Source organism: Hemitrygon akajei, chromosome 2, assembly GCF_048418815.1.
Source record: "Hemitrygon akajei chromosome 2, sHemAka1.3, whole genome shotgun sequence".
Taxonomy (NCBI): Eukaryota; Metazoa; Chordata; class Chondrichthyes; order Myliobatiformes; family Dasyatidae; genus Hemitrygon; species Hemitrygon akajei.
The window spans coordinates 181,778,450-181,800,336 of record NC_133125.1 but is presented as its reverse complement, the minus strand read 5'-3'; the positions used below and the strand labels follow the sequence as shown (position 1 = coordinate 181,800,336).

General features: G+C 47.3%; 1 protein-coding gene across 4 annotated transcripts in view; it reads left to right on the top strand.

Annotated features, from left to right (window-relative positions):
• klc3 (kinesin light chain 3) overlaps positions 1–21,887 on the top strand; it is a 150,494-nt gene that overhangs the window by 30,528 nt on the left and 98,079 nt on the right. For 2 of the 4 annotated variants that reach the window (XM_073033335.1, XM_073033310.1), the window contains exons 1-2: positions 14,337–14,719; positions 18,157–18,406. In XM_073033335.1, the coding sequence (XP_072889436.1) occupies positions 14,661–14,719; positions 18,157–18,406 (309 nt within the window). In that variant the 5' untranslated portion in view covers positions 14,337–14,660. Of the gene's footprint in view, positions 1–4,820; positions 5,067–14,336; positions 14,720–18,156; positions 18,407–21,887 lie in introns of those variants that run through there. The other 2 variants (XM_073033326.1, XM_073033317.1) reach the window with 2 other exon arrangements.

Sequence of the window (21,887 nt, the reverse complement as noted above, 5' to 3'; positions counted from 1 at the left end):
CAAGTTTTATTTGAGTTGTTGCATTTTGAGCTAAATACACAAAGTGCTGGAGGAACTTAGCAGGTCATGTTTCATCTAGGTAACCTCCAACTTGATTGCATGAACATCGATTTCTCTCATGTCTGGTAATATCTCATTGTTCAAAGTAAATATATTTTCAAAGTATGTATACCATATACAACCTTGAGATTCATCTTTGTGCAGGCAATGAAGAAACACTTTAGAATCCAAGAAAAACCCACACAACAAAGACCGACAAATGTCCAATATGCAAAACATGAACAAATCATGCAAACGATTCATACACAGAGCATGAATCGCAGAGTCCCCGCATCCACAGCCATGGAGCCAGGCCAGTGCTGAGCCAAGTGAAGCCAGGCCAGCCCGATGACTACAGACTAATCTGCAGAGTCCATTCAGTGCTGCGGGGAGTGAAACTGGTCTGGGAGCCCGATGACTATAGACTACACTGCAGAGTCCATTCGGTGCTGAGGGGAGTGAAACTGGTCTGGGAGCCCGATGACTACAGACTACACTGCAGAGTCCATTCAGTGCTGAGGGGAGTGAAACTGGTCTGTGAGCCCGATGACTACAGACTACACTGCAGAGTCCATTCGGTGCTGAGGGGAGTGAAACTGGTCTGGGAGCCCGATGACTACAGACTACACTGCAGAGTCCATTCGGTGCTGAGGGGAGTGAAACTGGTCTGGGAGCCCGATGACTACAGACTACACTGCAGAGTCCATTCGGTGCTGAGGGGAGTGAAACTGGTCTGTGAGCCCGATGACTACAGACTACACTGCAGAGTCCATTCAGTGCTGAGGCGAGTGAAACTGGTCTGTGAGCCCGATGACTACAGACTACACTGCAGAGTCCATTCAGTGCTGAGGCGAGTGAAACTGGTCTGTGAGCCCGATGACTATAGACTACACTGCAGAGTCCATTCAGTGCTGAGGCGAGTGAAACTGGTCTGTGAGCCCGATGACTACAGACTACACTGCAGAGTCCATTCAGTGCTGCGGGGAGTGAAACTGGTCTGTGAGCCCGATGACTATAGACTACACTGCAGAGTCCATTCAGTGCTGAGGCGAGTGAAACTGGTTTGCGAGCCCGATGACTACAGACTACACTGCAGAGTCCATCCAGTGCTGAGGGGAGTGAAACTGGTCTGTGAGCCCGATGACTACAGACTACACTGCAGAGTCCATTCAGTGCTGAGGCGAGTGAAACTGGTCCGGGAGCCCGATGACTACAGACTACACTGCAGAGTCCGTTCAGTGCTGAGGCGAGTGAAACTGGTCTGGGAGCCCGATGACTACAGACTACACTGCAGAGTCCATTCAGTGCTGAGGGGAGTGAAACTGGTCTGTGAGCCCGATGACTACAGACTACACTGCAGAGTCCATTCAGTGCTGCGGGGAGTGAAACTGGTCTGGGAGCCCGATGACTACAGACTACACTGCAGAGTCCATTCAGTGCTGAGGCGAGTGAAACTGGACTGTGAGCCCGATGCCTACAGACTACTCTGCAGAGTCCATTCAGTGCTGAGGGGAGTGAAACTGGTCTGTGAGCCCGATGACTATAGACTACACTGCAGAGTCCATTCAGTGCTGAGGGGAGTGAAACTGGTCTGCGAGCCCGATGACTACAGACTACACTGCAGAGTCCATTCAGTGCTGAGGGGAGTGAAACTGGTCTGCGAGCCCGATGACTACAGACTACACTGCAGAGTCCATTCAGTGCTGAGGGGAGTGAAACTGGTCTGTGAGCCCGATGACTACAGACTACACTGCAGAGTCCATTCAGTGCTGAGGGGAGTGAAACTGGTCTGCGAGCCCGATGACTACAGACTACACTGCAGAGTCCATTCAGTGCTGCGGGGAGTGAAACTGGTCTGTGAGCCCGATGACTACAGACTACACTGCAGAGTCCATTCAGTGCTGAGGGGAGTGAAACTGGACTGTGAGCCCGATGACTACAGACTACACTGCAGAGTCCATTCAGTGCTGAGGGGAGTGAAACTGGTCTGTGAGCCCGATGACTACAGACTACACTGCAGAGTCCATTCGGTGCTGAGGCGAGTGAAACTGGACTGTGAGCCCGATGACTACAGACTACACTGCAGAGTCCATTCAGTGCTGAGGGGAGTGAAACTGGACTGTGAGCCCGATGACTACAGACTACACTGCAGAGTCCATTCAGTGCTGAGGGGAGTGAAACTGGTCTGCGAGCCCGATGACTACAGACTACACTGCAGAGTCCATTCAGTGCTGAGGCGAGTGAAACTGGTCTGGGAGCCCGATGACTACAGACTACACTGCAGAGTCCATTCGGTGCTGAGGCGAGTGAAACTGGACTGTGAGCCCGATGACTACAGACTACACTGCAGAGTCCATTCAGTGCTGAGGGGAGTGAAACTGGTCTGTGAGCCCGATGACTACAGACTACATTGCAGAGTCCATTCGGTGCTGAGGCGAGTGAAACTGGACTGTGAGCCCGATGACTACAGACTACACTGCAGAGTCCATTCAGTGCTGAGGCGAGTGAAACTGGTCTGTGAGCCCGATGACTACAGACTACACTGCAGAGTCCATTCAGTGCTGAGGCGAGTGAAACTGGACTGTGAGCCCGATGACTACAGACTACACTGCAGAGTCCATTCAGTGCTGAGGCGAGTGAAACTGGTCTGGGAGCCCGATGACTACAGACTACACTGCAGAGTCCATTCAGTGCTGCGGGGAGTGAAACTGGTCTGTGAGCCCGATGACTACAGACTACACTGCAGAGTCCATTCAGTGCTGAGGCGAGTGAAACTGGACTGTGAGCCCGATGACTACAGACTACACTGCAGAGTCCATTCAGTGCTGAGGCGAGTGAAACTGGACTGCGAGCCCGATGACTACAGACTACACTGCAGAGTCCATTCAGTGCTGAGGGGAGTGAAACTGGTCTGCGAGCCCGATGACTATAGACTACACTGCAGAGTCCATTCAGTGCTGAGGGGAGTGAAACTAGTCTGTGAGCCCGATGACTATAGACTACACTGCAGAGTCCATTCAGTGCTGAGGCGAGTGAAACTGGTCTGCGAGCCCGATGACTACAGACTACATTGCAGAGTCCATTCAGTGCTGAGGGGAGTGAAACTGGACTGCGAGCCCGATGACTACAGACTACACTGCAGAGTCCATTCAGTGCTGAGGCGAGTGAAACTGGTCTGTGAGCCCGATGACTACAGACTACACTGCAGAGTCCATTCAGTGCTGAGGCGAGTGAAACTGGTCTGTGAGCCCGATGACGATAGACTACACTGCAGAGTCCATTCAGTGCTGCGGGGAGTGAAACTGGTCTGGGAGCCCGATGACTACAGACTACACTGCAGAGTCCATTCAGTGCTGAGGGGAGTGAAACTGGTCTGTGAGCCCGATGACTATAGACTACACTGCAGAGTCCATTCAGTGCTGAGGGGAGTGAAACTGGTCTGTGAGCCCGATGACTACAGACTACACTGCAGAGTCCATTCAGTGCTGAGGCGAGTGAAACTGGTCTGGGAGCCCGATGACTATAGACTACACTGCAGAGTCCATCCAGTGCTGAGGGGAGTGAAACTGGTCTGTGAGCCCGATGACTATAGACTACACTGCAGAGTCCGTTCGGTGCTGCGGGGAGTGAAACTGGTCTGGGAGCCCGATGACTACAGACTACACTGCAGAGTCCATTCAGTGCTGCGGGGAGTGAAACTGGTCTGGGAGCCCGATGACTACAGACTACACTGCAGAGTCCATTCAGTGCTGAGGGGAGTGAAACTGGTCTGTGAGCCCGATGACTATAGACTACACTGCAGAGTCCATTCAGTGCTGCGGGGAGTGAAACTGGTCTGTGAGCCCGATGACTACAGACTACACTGCAGAGTCCATTCAGTGCTGAGGGGAGTGAAACTGGTCTGTGAGCCCGATGACTACAGACTACACTGCAGAGTCCGTTCAGTGCTGCGGGGAGTGAAACTGGTCCGGGAGCCTGATGACTATAGACGACACTGCAGAGTCCATTAAGTGCTGAGGCGAGTGAAACTGGTCTGTGAGCCCGATGACTACAGACTACACTGCAGAGTCCATTCAGTGCTGAGGGGAGTGAAACTGGTCTGGGAGCCCGATGACTGTAGACTACACTGCAGAGTCCATTCAGTGCTGAGGGGAGTGAAACTGGTCCGGGAGCCTTACGGCTGCGGGCCACATCCCAATCTCTGATTTTCCATTCCTCATTTCTGGTGACATTCACGGGATCATTCTGCTCTGAACCCTCTCCAATGCCAGCACATCCTTTCTTAGATGTGCAGCTCAAATCCGAGCTGGCCAACAGCTTTCACAGCTACCGAACCCAAAACATTAGCAGTTCCTTTCTTGGCTGACCTGATGAGTTCCTCCAGCAGATTTTTTGTTGCTAGTAATACATAGCTGCTGCTCACGTCTCCCCAAACAGATTCTTTACTCCCAGTTGTAGGAAGGTCAGCAATCCCCTGGTGGGCGAAGGAAACACTTGAAAAACAATATCAAATTCAGCTGGAATGTGATCACGCTACTGCTGCAGCTAGCTGCCGATATGGCATCAGACATAGAAAGAATGGGTTAATTCTTCTGCCAGAACTTGAAAGTGTGAATGTGTAGAATATCCCAGTGATTTCATCATCAGTTTGGCCTGAAAGATTACTATTTTAATTTCTCGTTCCTCTCCAATGGCCAATAGACTGGCTGCACCCCAGGATTTGTAGAGCTCATTGTTTCTGCAGCTGCTGGGATCTGATCATCTTTGTTGTCCCAGAGTTACACGTGAAGGCACACTAGATAAACAGGAAGGAAAGAAGCAAAACAGTGACACGCAGTTTAATTTTATTTGCTAAAACGTCTTTTACATAGCCCTTTCTAGAGAGATTACAATTTCTGAACAAGGCAATAGCAAATGTTAATGCTTCAAATCCTGTACATCTTTGTGAATGATATTCCTGATTACATTTGACATGCTGTCATCTCCATTCTAAGCTCGATCCTCTGGTTAAGGATTCTGCCTCTGGGGTAAGTTCTACATGCAGAGAAGTTGAAAAGTGCATGAAATGGCATTTGTTTCTCTGAAGAATTTGACAGCAGGGTTCGAAGTGCTGGATGAAAAAGTCTTGTTTGTGTGACCTTGCAAGGTGGAATTTCAGCTGAAAATTGCAACCAAGTTCAAACTTATTTTCAGAATACATTGAGAATTGACGACCAAAGAAGGCAGAGGTGGTTGTTAGTGCAGTGTATTCTGCCTGCAGGCTGTAAGTCAGTGGTGTTCTGGGACCCCTGCTCTTTGTGATTTTTATAAAATACTTGGATGAGTAAGTGGAAGCATGCGATGGCTCTGGTCCTGTACTCAGAGAATAGGAGAATTGGCAGGGATCTCATTGAAATTGAATATTTAAAGGCCTAGATGGAGTTGATGAGGAAAGGATGCTTCCTATAATGAGAGGAGTCTAAGACCAGAGGGCACAGCTTCAGAGTAGAAGGATGTCCCTTTAGAACAGAGGCAGGAGGAATTTCTGTTGCTAGAGGGTGGTGAATTTGTGGAATTCATTGCCACAGATAGCTGTTGGAAGCCAAGTCATTGGGTATATTTAAGGTGGAGGTTGATGGATTCTTGATTAGTCAGGGTGTCAAAGGTTACAGGGAGAAGGCAGGAGAATCAGCCATGATGGAATAACAGGCTAAACTTGATGGACTGAATGGTCTAATTCTGCTCTTAGGTTTTATGTACATGGTCTTATGGGAGGATGGGTTAGTGAGTTTGCAGATGACACAAAGATTGGTGGAGTTGTGGATAGTGTCGAAGGTTGCTGTAGGTTACAATGGGACACTGACAGGATGCAGAACTAGGCTGAGAGGTGGCAGATGGAGTTTAACATAGAAAAGTGTGAAGTGATTCACTTTGAAATGTCAAATTTGAAGGCAGATTGCAGGGTTAATGGCAGGATTCTTAGCAGTGTGAAGGAACAGAGAGATCTTGGGATCCATATCCATAGATCCTTCAAAGTTGCTGTGCAACTTGATAGTGTTGTTAAGAAGGTGTGTTAGCCTTCCTGAGTCAAGGGATTGAGTTCAAGAGCCATGAGGTAATGTTGCAATTCTATAAATCTCTGGTTAGTCCACACATGGAAGATTATGTTCAGTCCCGGTCACCTCTTCATAGGAATGATGTGAAAGCTTTAGAGAGGGTGCAGAGGAGATTTCAATAGGATGCTGCCTGGATTAGAGAGCATGTCTTATGAAGATAGGTTGAGCGAGCTAGGGATCTTTTCTTTGGAGCAAAGGAGGATGAGTCGTAACTTGATAGAGATGTACAAGAAGATGAGAGGCATAGATCGAGTAGCCAGAGACGTTTTCCCAGGGTAGAAATGGCTACTGCAAGGGGCATAATTTTAAGATGATTGGAGGAAAGTATGGTGGGGGTGTCAAAGGTATGCTCTTTACAAAAAGAGTGCTGCCAGGGTGGTGGTAGAGGCTAATACATTAGTGGCATTTAAGGAGCTCTTAGACAGGCACATGTCTGTAGGAGGGAAGGACTTGATTGATCTTAGAGTAGGTTAAAATGTTGGCTTAAAAATGTGGGGCAAGTGGCTTGAACTGTGATATGTAATATTCTATGTTCTAACTGCAGCCAAGCTCAAACTTATTTTCACGATATCTGCTGGATAGTGATCAGTGGTAATGCCCAGCCATTGGAAAGCGATAATTCAGTAAGATCTAATCTGCTTTGCCTGCACCCAAGCTCTGAATTAGGGTTCAAAAATCCACAAGGCCATTAACCCAGTAAGTTAGCTGAGTTTCCCTCCCTCATCTTCATAGCCTTTGAGTTCAGCTTTGTCTTCAAAAATATGTTGGTCAGAGTTTTAATCCTAGAACAGTACAGCATGGGAAACAGACCCCTTTAGTCCATCTGTTCAGTTTCGATGCTTTGCAGGGTAAATGAGGTGATGAGGATTCTTTATTCTGCATCAGATACCTCATACTGGCGTTAAACTCTCAGGTATAACACAGCAATTGTTTAGTTAAAGCTCTGCCACAAATTTCTCAAGAGTGCCTTGTACCAGTGGGAATTTTATTTCCATTTTTCAGTTCAGTGCCGTCCAATTAGGCGTGGTTTTAAAACTGCAACAGACAAGGCTGCATTTGAACTACTGTAGATCACAGGTAAAATCCAATGCATTAGCCATGACATTCTCAACCAGATCTCATTATTAAATCATAACTTATTTGTGATACCTTGAATCAATAGTATACTTCTCTCACACGAAGGTTGCCACCTTAAGTTGCTGAGGCATTAGTCAGACTGTACCTGGAGTATTGTGAGCAGTTTTGGGCCCCTTATCTAAGAAAGGATCTGCTGGCATGGAGAGGTTCCAGAGGTTCACAAGAATGATCCTGGGAATGAAAGGGTTAATGTATGAGGAGTGTTTGATGGCTCTGGGTCTGTAATTAACCGGAGTTTAGAAGAATGAGGGGGAATCTCGCTGAAACCTATCAAATATTAAAATGCTTAGATGGAGTGGACGTGAAAAGGATGTTCCTGTAGTGGGAGAGTCTAGGACCAGAGGCCAATCTTAGAAGGACATGCATTTAGAACAGATATGAGGAGGAATTTCTTTAGCCATAGGGTAGTAAATCTGTGGAATTCATTGCCACATACGGCTGTGAAGGCCATGACATTGAGTATATTTAAAGAGGTAGTTGATGGGATCTTAATTAGTAAGGTTGTCAAAGGTTAGGAGGAGAAGGCAGGACAGTGGGGTTGAGAAGGATAATATATCAGCAAGATGGAATGGCAGACAGACTCGATGGGCCAAATGGGCTAATTTGGCTCCTATGTCTTATGGTGTTATGGCTTTAAACGTAACACCCACTGTTTAAATGGTTGCCTGGTACTAAATCTGAGCTGACCATTCAACTTGCAACAACTGAGTTCTGGAGTGGTCTCAAGCTCAGTGACTACAGATTCATCTATTTGATTCAAGCCTTGGATTTGGTGGGTGTCGATAAGTGCTGCCACCCTCAAAATAGAAACTTCCCCAAAATGTGCTTGCAGTAGAAGTCCTGGTAGGAATCTTTCCAGAGAGGTAGAGTGAGCCACTCACACTAAAGCTTTGATAGCTCATCAAGATGTTCACCTGACCTAATGCTGCTAATGATTTCAGAAGATTTTGGTATGTCACTGATGCACCATCAATAACTCCGAGACGTGAGGCGAGATATCGGCTTTTATTGGTTGGAAGAAAGAACAAGCAGCAATTGACCACCACGCTGCATCCTGGAGACTGAGGCCAGGGTTCAGGCTCCAATCGCCTTTATACAGGGGTCCGTGGGAGGAGCCACAGGAGCAGTCAGCAGGGGGCGTGTCCAGACAGGTATATGTAGTTCACCACATTCACCCCCCCTTTGTTTTAAAAGACAGTCCCCATGGGGCGAAGTTTCTTACAAGTATATTTACAGGTTAAGTCTATCAGGTGGTCGAATCTGTCGCTGCGATCTACGTAGCTCCGGCTGTGATTGCACAGGTGCCGGTGGTGATTGCACCGGAGACGGTGGTTGTGCTGGTTCCGGCCTAACTGGAGGTGTCAGCCCACTAGGCGTCAGTGATCCCTCATGCGTGTGCAAGGCGCCTGGTATATGCGTGTGCGAGACGCCCGGTATAGGAGTGTCGCGAGGAGTCTGTGTAGGGCTCGGTGTGCGCGGTGTCACCTCGGGTACAGGATTCATAGTTACCGTGGAGCGTTCGGGGTAGTGGTCTGCTGCTCCTGCGGGCGCCAGGTCGCGGACGGAGACCGTGTCCTCCCGCCCATCAGGTAAGACCACGTAAGCATACTGGGGGTTCGCATGTAGAAGGTGAACCCTCTCGACCAGCGGGGAGTATTTATTGCTCCGCACATGTTTCCGGAGCATCACTGGCCCCGGGGACGTCAGCCAAGCCGGTAGGGTGGTCCCAGTGGCAGACTTCCTGGGAAAAGAAAATAGGCGCTCGTGAGGGGTGGCATTGGTGGACATACATAACAGGGAGCAGATAGAGTGGAGTGCCTCAGGGAGGACCTCCTGCCATCGAGAGACCGGCAACACTTTTGACTTAAGGGCTAAAAGTGTGGCCTTCCACACTGTGGCATTCTCCCTCTCCACCTGTCCCATTTCCCCGGGGATTATAGCTCGTGGTCCTACTAGTAGCACTGCCCCTAGCCAGCAGGTACTGATGCAGCTCGTCACTCATAAAGGAGGATCCTCTATCACTGTGGATATAGCAGGGATATCCGAACAGAGTGAAGAGCTGGCGCAGAGCTTTTATGACAGACGTGGCAGTGGTGTCGGGGCAGGGGATGGCAAAGGAGAACCGTGAGTACTCGTCGATAATATTGAGAAAGTAGACATTGCGGTCGGTGGAGGGAAGGGGGCCCTTAAAGTCAACACTCAGTCGCACAAAGGGGCGGGTGGCCTTGATAAGTTGCACCTTTTCAGGACGGTAGAAGTGCGGTTTGCACTCAGCGCAGACTTGGCAGTCCCTGGTCATCGTCCTGATGTCCTCAAGGGAGTACAGCAGGTTCCGGGCTTTCACGAAATGGTAAAATCGGGTGACCCCCGGGTGGCAAAGATGTGCATGGAGGGCGTATAGCTGGTCGAGCTGTGCGCTGGCACACGCTCCCCGGGATAGGGCATCAGGGGGCTCATTGAGTCTGCCAGGCCGGTACAGGATATCATAGTTGTAGGTAGAGAGTTCTATTCTCCACCACAAAATTTTATCATTTTTGATTTTGCCCCGCTGTTGGTTGCTGAACATGAATGCAACCGAGCGCTGGTCGGTCAGCAAGGTGAACTTTTTGCCGGCGAGATAATGCCTCCAGTGCCTAATAGCTTCCACTATGGCCTGGGCTTCTTTCTCCACCGCGGAGTGCCGAATTTCAGGGCCTTGAAGGGTACGAGGAAAGAATGCTAGTGGCCTGCCTTCCTGATTGAGGGTAGCAGCAAGCGCGAAATCGGAGGCGTCACTCTCTACTTGGAAGGGAATGGTCTCGTCCACCGCATGCATCGTTGCTTTGGCAATGTCCCCTTTAATGCAGCTGAAGGCCACGCAGGCCTCGGCAGAGAGGGGAAATGTGGTGGACTTGACCAGGGGTCGGGCCTTGTCTGCGTAATGGGGGACCCATTGGGCGTAATAGGAAAAGAAGCCCAGGCACCGTCTGAGGGCTTTGAGGGTGGTGGGAAGAGGGAGTTCTAACAGGGGGCGCATACGGTCGGGATCAGGGCCAATGACCCCGTTCTCCACGACATACCCAAGGATAGCAAGTCGGGTGGTTCCGAACACACACTTGTCCCTGTTATAAGTAAGGTTCAGGGCTTTGGCCACTTGGAAAAATCGTTGGAGGTTGGCGTTGTGATCTGACCAGTCGTGACCACAGATGGTGATATTATCCAGATAGGGAAATGTGGCCTTCAGTTGGCACTGGTCCACCATCCGGCCCATTTCCCTCTGGAAGACAGAGACACCATTTGTGACACCGAAGGGGACGCACAGGAAGTGATAGAGCCTGCCGCCCGCCTCGAAGGCGGTGTAGGGGCGGTCCTCTGGGCAGATGGGGAGCTGGTGATAAGCGGATTTCAGATCTATGGTCGAGTACACCTTGTACTGAGCTATCTGGTTGACCGTATCCGCGATGCGGGGTAGGGGGTATGCGTCAAGCTGCGTGAACCTATTGATGGTCTGGCTATAGTCCACGACCATCCTATTTTTCTGCCTGGTCCGAACAACAACCACCTGGGCCCTCTAAGGACTTGTGTTTGGCTCAATGAACCCCTCCCTGAGCAACTGCTGCACCTCCGACTGAATGAAGGCCCTGTCCCCCGCACTGTACCTCCTGCTTTTAGTTGCCACAGGTTTACAGTCGGGGGTCAGGTTGGCGAACAGCGGTGGGGGAGGGATCTTGAGGGTGGAGAGGCTGCAAGTGGTGTCGGTAGCGCAGCTGTCGGCATGGTGCTGGGTGGGATGTGTGGGTCGGTGTGTGTGTGTGTGTGTGGTCAGTAGCGGGGTATATGACGAAGTCCCACAAAACTGAGGATTCCTGACAGTGAGTGGTGGGAGGGGCCCGTCATATGCCATAGTCACACTTTCGAGATGGCTCTGGGAGTCCAGCCCCAATAGCACAGGCGCTCACAGTTGAGGCATGACCAGTAGCGCAAAGTTCCGATATTCTGTGCCCTGCACCACCAATGTCGCTACACAACCCACCCGGATGTCTGTGGAATGCGACCCAGAAGCCATGGTGATCCTCTGGCTTACCGGCCGTGTCACGAGTCCGCAGCGTTGCACCGTGTCCGGGTCAATAAAACTCTCAGTGCTGCCCGTGTCAAACAGGCAGCTAGTCCTGTGCCCCTCCACCAGGATGTCCATCATTGACCTTGCAAGCCGGTGTGGGGCACTTTGGTCGAGGGTTACGGAGGCCAGAGTTGAACCGCCGACTTAGTGCCCGGTAAGCACCGGTGGGTCGGGGGCGGGGCGAGGTGGCGCCGACAAAGATGGCCGCCCCCATGTCTTGCACGAGGTGGGCAGGCAAGATGGCGGCGACCAAGATGGCGGCCCCCATGCCTCCTCACACGCAGTGCTGCCTGACCCCGCTCGTGGTTCAGACTTACAGACCTTGGCGAAATGGCCCTTCTTCCCGCAGCTGGAGCAGGTCGCTTCGGGGCAGCGTTTTCGGGGGTGCTTTTCGAGTCCACAGAAGTAACACTGCGCGGACTTGCGACTGGCAGCAGCTGTGGTCGGTTTCGGGGAGTTTGTGGACTCGCGACTGGCAGCGGCAGTGGTGAATTCCGGCGGGGGATCGCGCGGCTGGACAGCGTCAGCGTTGTGCAGAGCAGCCTCCAGCGTGTCGGCCGTCTCGATCGCCGAGCGTAAGGTAAGATCGACATTTTCCAGCAGCCGCTGGCGCACGTACACTGACCTGATCCCCGTAACAAAGGCTTCACATGTTGTTTCGCCGTCAGTCCTCTGCAGTCGCAAGTTTGCACGAGTGTCTGTAGGGCTCGGAGAAACTGCCCGCTCGACTCGTCGGGTTGCTGTCGCCGCGTCGCTAAGCGATGTCTTGCGTAGACGGTGTTCACCGGCCATAGGTACTGTCTTTTGAGGGCGTCCAGTGCCCCTTGGTAGGTCGGCAGGTCTCTGATAAGGGAGAATACTTTCAGACTTACTCTGGATAGTAGTATTTTGTACATTGTGGCAAGCTCAGTCACTGGAATCGCTTCTAAGTATGATTGGAAGCATGCAAGCCAGAGTTCAAAGGCAAGAGCTGCTTCTGGGGCTTGGGGGTCCAAGTCTAATTTTTCTGGACGTAAAATACTTTCCATGTTTTAAAACTTCCAGCCAATAAAATTGATGCACCATCAATAACTCTCTGAGACGTGAGGCAAGATATAGGCTTTTATTGGCTGGAAGAAAGAACAAGCAGCAATGACCACCACACTACATCCTGGAGACTGAGGCCAGGCCTCAGGCTCCAATCGCCTTAATACCGGGGTCTGTGGGAGGAGCCACGGTCAGTGGGAGGAGCCACAGGAGCAGTCAGCGGGGTGGGGGGGGGGGGGGCATGTCCAGACAGGTATATGTAGTTCACCACAGTCACTCGCAAGTTTCTACAGATATACGATGGAGAGCATTCTGACTGTATGGAGGGGGCATTGCACAGGATTGGAAAGAGCTGCAGAGGGATACAAACTCAGCCAGGTCCATCGTTGGCAGTAGCCTCCCCAGAATCAAGGACATCTTCAAAGGGCGATGCCTCAAAAAGGCAACACCAATCATTAAAGGATGTTCATCGCCCATGACAATGCTCTCTTCTCATTACTACCATCGGGATGGAGGTACAGGAACCTTAAAATTATACACAATATTTCAGGAACAGCTTCTTCCTCTCTGCCGTCAGATGTCTGAATGGACAGTGAACCCGTGAACACTGCCTCACTATATTTGCTCATTTTTTGCACTACTTATTTAATTCAATTTTTCTTAATGTTTCTTAATACGTTTTTGTATGTTTTGCACTCTACTGCTGCCATAAGACAGCAGATTTCACTGCATATGTCAGTGATATTAAACCTGATTCTGATTGTCCTTTATCTGCGTACTACTGCCGAATGGAGGTAGGGTGAGGAGGAGGTGGAAGACCAAAAACAACAATGTAACCCTCTTTCTCAATTTTAAAATATGTTTATTTTCCAGGTATCACACTTGTGTATGCTATCTTGAGTCATCCTTGGGGGTCCCACCTTGCCCTCCTCCTACTGTTCCCATCTGCCTACCCCACCTCCTTTATTTAGTTTATTAGGTTAGCGTGATATGTAATGGTTAGCATAGTGTTTTACAGCATCAGGAACCCAGGTTCAATTCAATTCCTGCCACTTTTGTAAGGAGTTTGAATGTTCTCCCTTGACTCTGTGGGTTTCCTTTGGTGGTCCAGTTTTCTCCCATTTTCCAAGAATGTATTGGTTAGGGTTGCTGAATTGTTGGCATGCGCTGTTAGTGCCAAAAACATGGCGGCATTTGCAAGCTGCCCCCAGCACATCCTCAGATTGTGTTGGTCATTGACGCAAATGATGCTTTTCACTCTGTTTTGATGTACTTGTGACAAATAAAGCTAATCTTTCATCTTTAATCTTTGGTTCCATGCTCCACTTAACCCTTCCGATCTGATGCCACCGTCTGCAGCCTCTTTTTGCCTCCATTTATCTCCTCCCAGCTTCTGTCTCTTTTCTCTTTTTCCACAGTCTCCTCCTCCAAGTGCCTATAACTCCTCACCTGGAGCCACCTATCTCTTGATAGCTCCTGTTCCACACCCCCTCCTTGCCTTTTTATACTGGCCATCTCGCCTCTACTCTTTCAGTCTTGACCTGGAAAAACTGCTGTTCATTTCCCTCCACAGACTCTGCCTGACTCGTGAGTTCCTCCAGCAGTGTATTTGTTGCTGCATATTCACCCTCATCCAAGTGGCACAATTCATTACAGTGGATCCCAGTACAGTAATTTTCTTAAGGGGAAGAGTGCTAATTATTGTCTGACAGTCTGGAATTCACTAGCATTACATCTTCGGTTTATGACCCGCTTTAATAACCTTAGTTTGTCATTTAGAACCATAGGGCAGTTTGCCAGCTAAACATCACAGTCGTGCTTCACTATACCTGTGGGAGATTAGCTGAACGTCATTGCTTTTTCTGGCTGGACTTGTCAGTAAAGTGAGTATTTCCATAAATCTAGCATTTAAAATCCTTGCTGACTGGTGAAATGTTATGTTGAGACCAGGTCTTGGCAATCCAAAATTATGCTTAATTCAGAGTTTTATTGCAGAAGACTTTTGCTGGTTACTGAGGAGTAAGGAAGGGTTCAGGTCAGTATCTCTGGCATATAGTATAAATGCAAGAACAACCTTACAGTATCCTGTAATCCACGCCACTGTGTGACAGTGTAATCCATCAGTAATTACAGCACATTTGAAGGAGCTGCAAACGCATGAGGAGAAGCATTGTTTGTCTACAGCGTGAGGCGGAAAAATGAAAGCTAATGAAACAGGATGGAGAATTTACGCTCTTTCTACACATTCTGTGGTTTTATCTTGAATGTTTTACCTTTCACCGATATCAGACGAACTTTTTCAGTCAACGCCTGCAGCAACATTGTAAGTGAACACAAAATTGACGTGTTTGTCATGATGCTACATAGATCAGTCAAAGTAATCCTGCTCCCCTCCCCCATATCTTATTCTTTCTTTCCTGCCTCGAGGCCCTCCCTCTTCAGTCTCCGCTAGGGATTCCTTCTGTTCAGCTTCGAGCGTGACAGATGGTTCCCGTCTTCCACATGAATAATTCTGTTGTAAAATAGGCACCAAAAAACAAATACTTTCCAATTTTCCCTAAATGTATCAGATGGCGGAATTAAAAAATTTTTTTTTACATACACTCACTGACCACTTTATTAGGTTGCCATTAAGTGTGTGTTCTGCTGCAGTAGCCCAACCACTCAAGGTTTGATGTGTTGCAGGTTCACAGATGCTCCTTTGCATATTGCTGTTGTAATGCGTGGTTATTTAAAGGTTGCCTCCCTGTCAGTTCCCTGGCCATTCTGCTCTGACCTCCCTCATTAACAAGGCTTTTGCATCTAAAGAAATGCTGCTCACTGGGTGTTTTTTGTTTCTCGCACCATTCTCTGTAAACTCTAGAGATTTATATGTGAAAATCCAAGGAGATTAGCAGTTTCTGTGATACTCAAACCGCACAGTCTGGCACCAACAATCATCCCACGGTCAAAGTCACTTAGACCATACTTCCTCCCCATTCTAATCTTTGATCAGAATAACACTGAACTTCTTGACCGTGACTGCATTGAGTTGTTGCCTCATGATTGTCTCCTCAAATATCTGCATTAATGAGCAGGTGTACCTAATAAAGTGGCCCCTGAGTGTATTTGATTTTGTATTTAGTTTTGAATGTTAATTTGAGAAACTAGAGGTGCCTCTCTTGTTAAGTCACAGTGATCCTTGTTGAACACAACTGTAGGAAAACTAAGGGTGAACTGTAAATCAGTTTGAAACATTTCTCTGACAGACAAAATGTTTATTAACACACAAAATGTTAGAGGAACTCAGCATTTTGGAGGAATTGTGTATTCCTGTCCATAAATGCTGGAGGTCGGGCAGCGTCAATGGAGAGAAGTAAAGAGGTGACATTTCAGGGAACCTTCATCAGGACCCTGGTGTTTATTGTTTGTTCTCATTTGCCTCAGTGGTGGTTTCTTAATCATCTGCAAGAAAAGGCACAAAATTCCATATATCCCGAAAAACAGGTTAAATTTTGATTTTTGTAAGATTACTTTCCTTGCCCACAACTGTACTGCATGTTGACTCATAAACACGAGATTCTGCGGATGCTGGAAATCCAGAGTAACACACATGAATTGCTAGGAATTCAACAGGTCAGGCAGTGTTTATGGAGAGGAATGAAGCTTCATGCCTTTGTCATTTTGTAATGCATTTCGTATGCTTTACGCTGCATGTCAACTTATTGTACCTGAAACATCCAAGACTTTTCTGGATGATGTTTCCAATTGGCGTGAATTCAGATTCCTGCATGACCCCCTTGTACAACAGGCATACTACGATCTTGCCCATGTTTAAAAATTTTTTGGGGAAGTACTTGGCTATGGGAGGTTTCTCTGTTTTTGCCCCTTCCCAGATTTCTGTGGTAGTGTTCGAGTTTATTGTTGTCAACGTGGGTATAAATGCTGCAAAAATTAGCTTTTTGCTCTACAATACATGATCACTGACAGGTTGTGAAAGTTGTATGCATAAATTACTGTGAGTTTCAATAAGAAGTATAAAAATAAATAGTGCAGAAAGAGAGCAAAATGTGAATATTACCTGTTACTATAAACGACACATAACTTAGACATATGCTAAATAGATAGATAGATAGATACTTTATTCATCCCCATGGGGAAATTCCAACTTTTTTCCAATGTCCCATACACTTGTTGTAGCAAAACTAATTACATACAATACTTAACTCAGTAAAAAAATATGATATGCATCTAAATCACTATCTCAAAAGCATTAATAATAGCTTTTAAAAAGTTCTTAAGTCCTGGCGGTAGAATTGTAAAGCCTAATGGCATTGGGGAGTATTGACCTCTTCATCCTGTCTGAGGAGCATTGCATCGATAGTAACCTGTCGCTGAAACTGCTTCTCTGTCTCTGGATGGTGCTATGTAGAGGATGTTCAGAGTTATCCATAATTGACCGTAGCCTACTCAGCGCCCTTCACTCAGCTACCGATGTTAAACTCTCCAGTACTTTGCCCACGACAGAGCCCGCCTTCCTTACCAGCTTATTAAGACGTGAGGCGTCCCTCTTCTTAATGCTTCCTCCCCAACACGCCACCACAAAGAAGAGGGCGCTCTCCACAACTGACCTATAGAACATCTTTAGCATCTCACCACAGACATTGAATGACGCCAACCTTCTTAGGAAGTACAGTCGCCTCTGTGCCTTCCTGCACAAGGCATCAGTCTAGCTTCTCGTCTAACTGTACTCCCAGATACTTGTCTTAACCTGCTCCACACATTCTCCATTAATGATCACTGGCTCCATATGAGGCCTAGATCTCCTAAAGTCCACCACCATCTCCTTGGTCTTGGTGATATTGAGACGCAGGTAGTTTGAGTTGCACCATATCACAAAGTCCTGTATCAGTTTCCTATACTCCTCCTCCTGTCCATTCCTGACACACCCCACTATGGCCGTGTCATCAGCGAACTTCTGCACGTGGCAGGACTCCGAGTTATATTGGAAGTCTGATGTGTACAGGGTGAACAGGACCGGAGAGAGTACGGTTCCCTGCGGCGCCTCTGTGCTGCTGACCACCGTGTCAGACCTACAGTCTCCCAACCGCACATACTGAGGTCTATCTGTCAAGTAGTCCACTATCCAATCCACCATGTGAGAGTCTACTCCCATCTCCGTTAGTTTGTGCCTTAAGATCTTGGGCTGGATGGTGTTAAAGGCACTAGAGAAGTCAAGGAATGTAATCCTCACAGCACAACTGACCCCCTCTAGGTGAGAGAGTGAAATAGACAGTGCAATAAGCAGACTGAGAGAGATAAAGGCACAGGCCAAGCTGTTGTCAGGTTCTTTGGGTCAGTTTGAGAACCCGATGGCATTGGGAAAGATGCTGCTATTGAACCTTGCGGTGCAGGTCATCAGGCTCCTGTACCTCCTGCCTGATGGCAACATCAAAAATAGGGCATAACCCAAATGGTGAGGGTCCTACCTTCCTGAGTCATCACCTCGTGTAGATGTCCTTGATGGTGGGGAGAATGTACCTCTCATGGAAATGACTGAGTCCAACGCATGGGCCGTTTATAATTTCAACACCTGCCTCAAATCAATATATTGCGCACGTACTAGAGATAAATAATCTGGGATCTTCAAGTCTGTGTCACTAAGAAATCCAGAGAACTAGGTTTTTGGGGCAAGCATTTTGGTTTCCATTGCTGGGAATTCTGTTCCTGTGTAAATGTATGTTTAATGTCACTGATGGTCTGTTTGCATCCTGTACACAGGAGCTGGTGCGACATGTCCACAGCAGTGCAGCTGAATGAGAAGCTAAGTGCAGACGAGATAATCACTGGCACCAAGCAGGTCATCCAGGGGTTGGAGGCACTGAAAAATGAAAACAACAGCATCCTGCAGAACCTGCAGGAGACTCTGAATGGATTGAAGGAAGATGAAGAAGTGCACCTGGTGCAAGAGAAGACCTGCCTGATCCAGAGGTCGCTGGAGATGATTGAGCTAGGACTGAGTGAAGCTCAGGTAGGATAAAGTGTGATCATTTTCGAATGTGTGCCTGTAAAGTGGTCCTTGCTGCAGGAAAAATGAGGGAATGTCTCTGAACTATCACTGTTCCTTCTTCAGAACAAGTTCCCCTGTTATAGAACATAATGCAGTATGGACCCTTCAGCCAGCAATGTTGTGCTGACCTTTTAACCTACAATAAGATCAATCTAACCCTTCCCTCCTACATGTAGCCTTCTTCTTTCTTTCACTCATGTGCCTTTCTAAGAAACTCTTAAATGTCCATAAGAGATTATTGAGTATAAGAGTTGGAATGTTATGGTGAGGTTGTATAAGGCATTGGTGAGGCTGACTTTGGAGTATTGTGTGCAGTTTTGGTCACCGAATTACAGGAAGGATATTAATAAGGTTGAAAGAATGCAGAGAAGGTTTACAAGGATGTTGCCGGGACTTGAGAAACTGAGTTACAGAGAAAGTTGAATAGGTTAGGACTTTATTCCCTGGAGCGTAGAAGAATGAGGGGAGATTTGATAGAGGTGTTTAAAATTATGATGGGTATAGATAGAGTGAATGCAAGCAGGCTTTTCCCACTGAGGCTAGGGGAGAAAAGAAAACAGAGGACTTTGGTTAAGGGTGAAGGGGGAAAAGTTTAAAGGGAACATTAGTGGGAGCTTCTTCACACAGAGAATGGTGGGCGTGTGGAATGAGCTGCCAGGTGAAGTGGTAACTGCGAGCTCACTTTTAACATTTAAGAAAAACTTGGACAGGTACATGGATGAGAGGGGTATAGAGGGATATGGTCCAGGTGCAGGTCAGTGGGACTAGGCAGAAAAATGGTTCAGCACAGCCAAGAAGGGCCAAAGGGCCTGTTTCTGTGCTGTAATGTTCTATGGTTCTAAGACATAGGAACAGAATTAGGCTGTTAGGCCCAACAAGTCTGCTCCACCATTCCATCATGACTGACTTACCATGTTTGTCAACCCCAGTCTCATGCCTTCTCATAGCCTTTGAAGCCCTTACTAATTAAAAAAACCTATCAGCCTCTGTTTCACATATACCCAATGACTCGGCCTCCACAACCATATGTGGCAATGAATTCCACAGATTCTCAACCTCTGGTGAAGAAATTCCTCCTCATCTCTGTTCCAAAGGGACATCAATCTATTCTGAGGCTGTGCCTTCTGGTTTTAGACTCCCCATTATAGGAAATATCCCCTCCACACCTACTCTATCTAGGCCTTTTGATATTCAATAGGTTTCAAAGATAACCCTTGCGCCTCATTTTGCTAAACTCCAGCAAGTACAAGCCTAGAGCTATCAAACTCCCCTCATGTGTTAACCGTGTCATTCCTGGCACCATTTTCATGAACTTCCTCTGAACCCTCTCCAATCGCAGCTCATTTTAGATAATGGGCCCAAAACTGCTCACAATATTCTAAGTGTGGTCTGACCAATCCCCTGACAGCATATTCCATACATTTACCACTCTCTCTATAAAAAGGAACTTATCTCTGACAAGACAATAAGGTATAGATGCAAAACCAGTCCATACACCCCTTTCAACATGTCCCACCATTCAATGAGTTAACGGCTACTCTTATCTTGGCCTCAGCTTCACTTTCCTGCCTGTTCCCCGTAACCACTGATTCATCCTGTAGCCTCAAAATCTGGTGCTGTATTAGTTTTTTATTAGCACACTTCCTGAGATACCCAAAACAAAAGCTTCTTACCAAACTGCATCATCCAAACAGATCATGTTGTACATAATTATATCCAGGGCGGCACAATAGTGTAGCGGTCTGCATAATGCTTTACAGCACCAGCAACCTGTATTCAATTACTGCCACTGTAAGAACTTGTACATTCTCCCCGTGATAGGGTGGGTTTCTTCTGGGTCCTCCAGATACTTCCCACTTTCCAAAGACATACGAGTTTGGGTTTGTAAGTTGTGAGCACCCGGAGGAAACTCACACAGTCACAGGAAAAATGTACAAGCTCCCTACAGGCAGCAGCAGAAACTGAACCCCAATCACTAACGTTGTAGTAGCATTACAGTACCATGCCACCCAGTCATGCTCTGTCGTGCCATGTACCATGCCATGTTCCGCAGTAGTACAAAGTACATTTTATTATCAAAGTCTGTATAAATTACACAGCCTTGAGATTCTTCTACTTAACAGGTAGCCAGAAAACAAGAAACCCAAAAGAGCCCAATTTTTAAAAAAAGACCAACACCTGATGCACAGAGAAAGAGAAAAAAGAACTAATCAAATCATGCAAACAATAAAGCAAGCATCAGCATTAAGGACAAAATTGAGTCCATAAACCCAGAGCTGGAGTGGGCCCATAATCTCAGTCCCAGTCCATCATGAAACTCGCAGACACTAAGCCTGCAGCAGCCAGGGCACAAAATAACCTCAGCCTCATTTCAGAGCACCTATCCGGGGCCCAGCACATAGATTCAATTATAAAGAAACCTCAGCAGTGCCTTACTCCCTTAAGAGTTTCAGAAATTTTGGCATGACCTCTAAACTATGACTATAGATGTGTGGTGGACAGTATATTGACCAGCTGCACTACTGCCTGGTATGGAATCACCTATGCCCCTGAATGGAAAATCCTACAAAAGGTATATGTCTATACTGAGTGCTGTCACAAGAAAGCAGCACCCCCACCACCCTCTCTTCTCACTGCTGCCATCAGGAAGAAGGTACAGGAGCCTCAGAACTCACAGCACCAGGTTCAGGAACAGTTATTACCCCTCAGTCATCAGGCTCTTGAATCAAAAGGGATAACTTCACTCAACTTCACTTCCCCCATTATTGAACTCTTTCCTCAACCTATGGACTCACTTTCAAGAAGTCTTCATCTTATGTTCTTGATATTTATTGCTTATTTATTAATTATTATCATTATTTCCTTTGTTTCCCCTTTCCACAGTTTGTTGTTTTTTGCACACTGGTTGTTCACCCTGTTGAAGTTTTTGATTGATTCTATTATAGTTACTGGATGTATTGGGTATGCCCACAAGAAAATGAACCTCAGGGTTGTAGGTACAGTACATGGTAACAAATATGTACTTCAATTATAAATTTACTTTGAACTAAATGGCTCTCCTTTATTCTGAGACTGTGACTTCTGGTTCTGGGACTCATCAGCTGAGAGAAATGTCTTCTTTGCCTCCACTCTGTCTAGAAAGATTAAATGAGATCACCTCTCATTTTATTAAACTCTGACGAATAAAGACATTGTCTACAAATTTCTCCCCTCATATATCAGACACACCATGCTGTTATTTTCATGACACATGGACTACAAGAGAGTGTGAAGTTTATTGCCACTTATCACTTGCCATTTGTTCACTTTATGTACGTTTACAGCATAGATTTTGCAGGAAGGCAGAAGAAAATGACACCTTACCCCTATGTGTAAAGGGTTTTTAAGATATTGAGATTTTAAGGCATCTGTTCAGAACGTGCCTTACTCATTGCTATGCTAG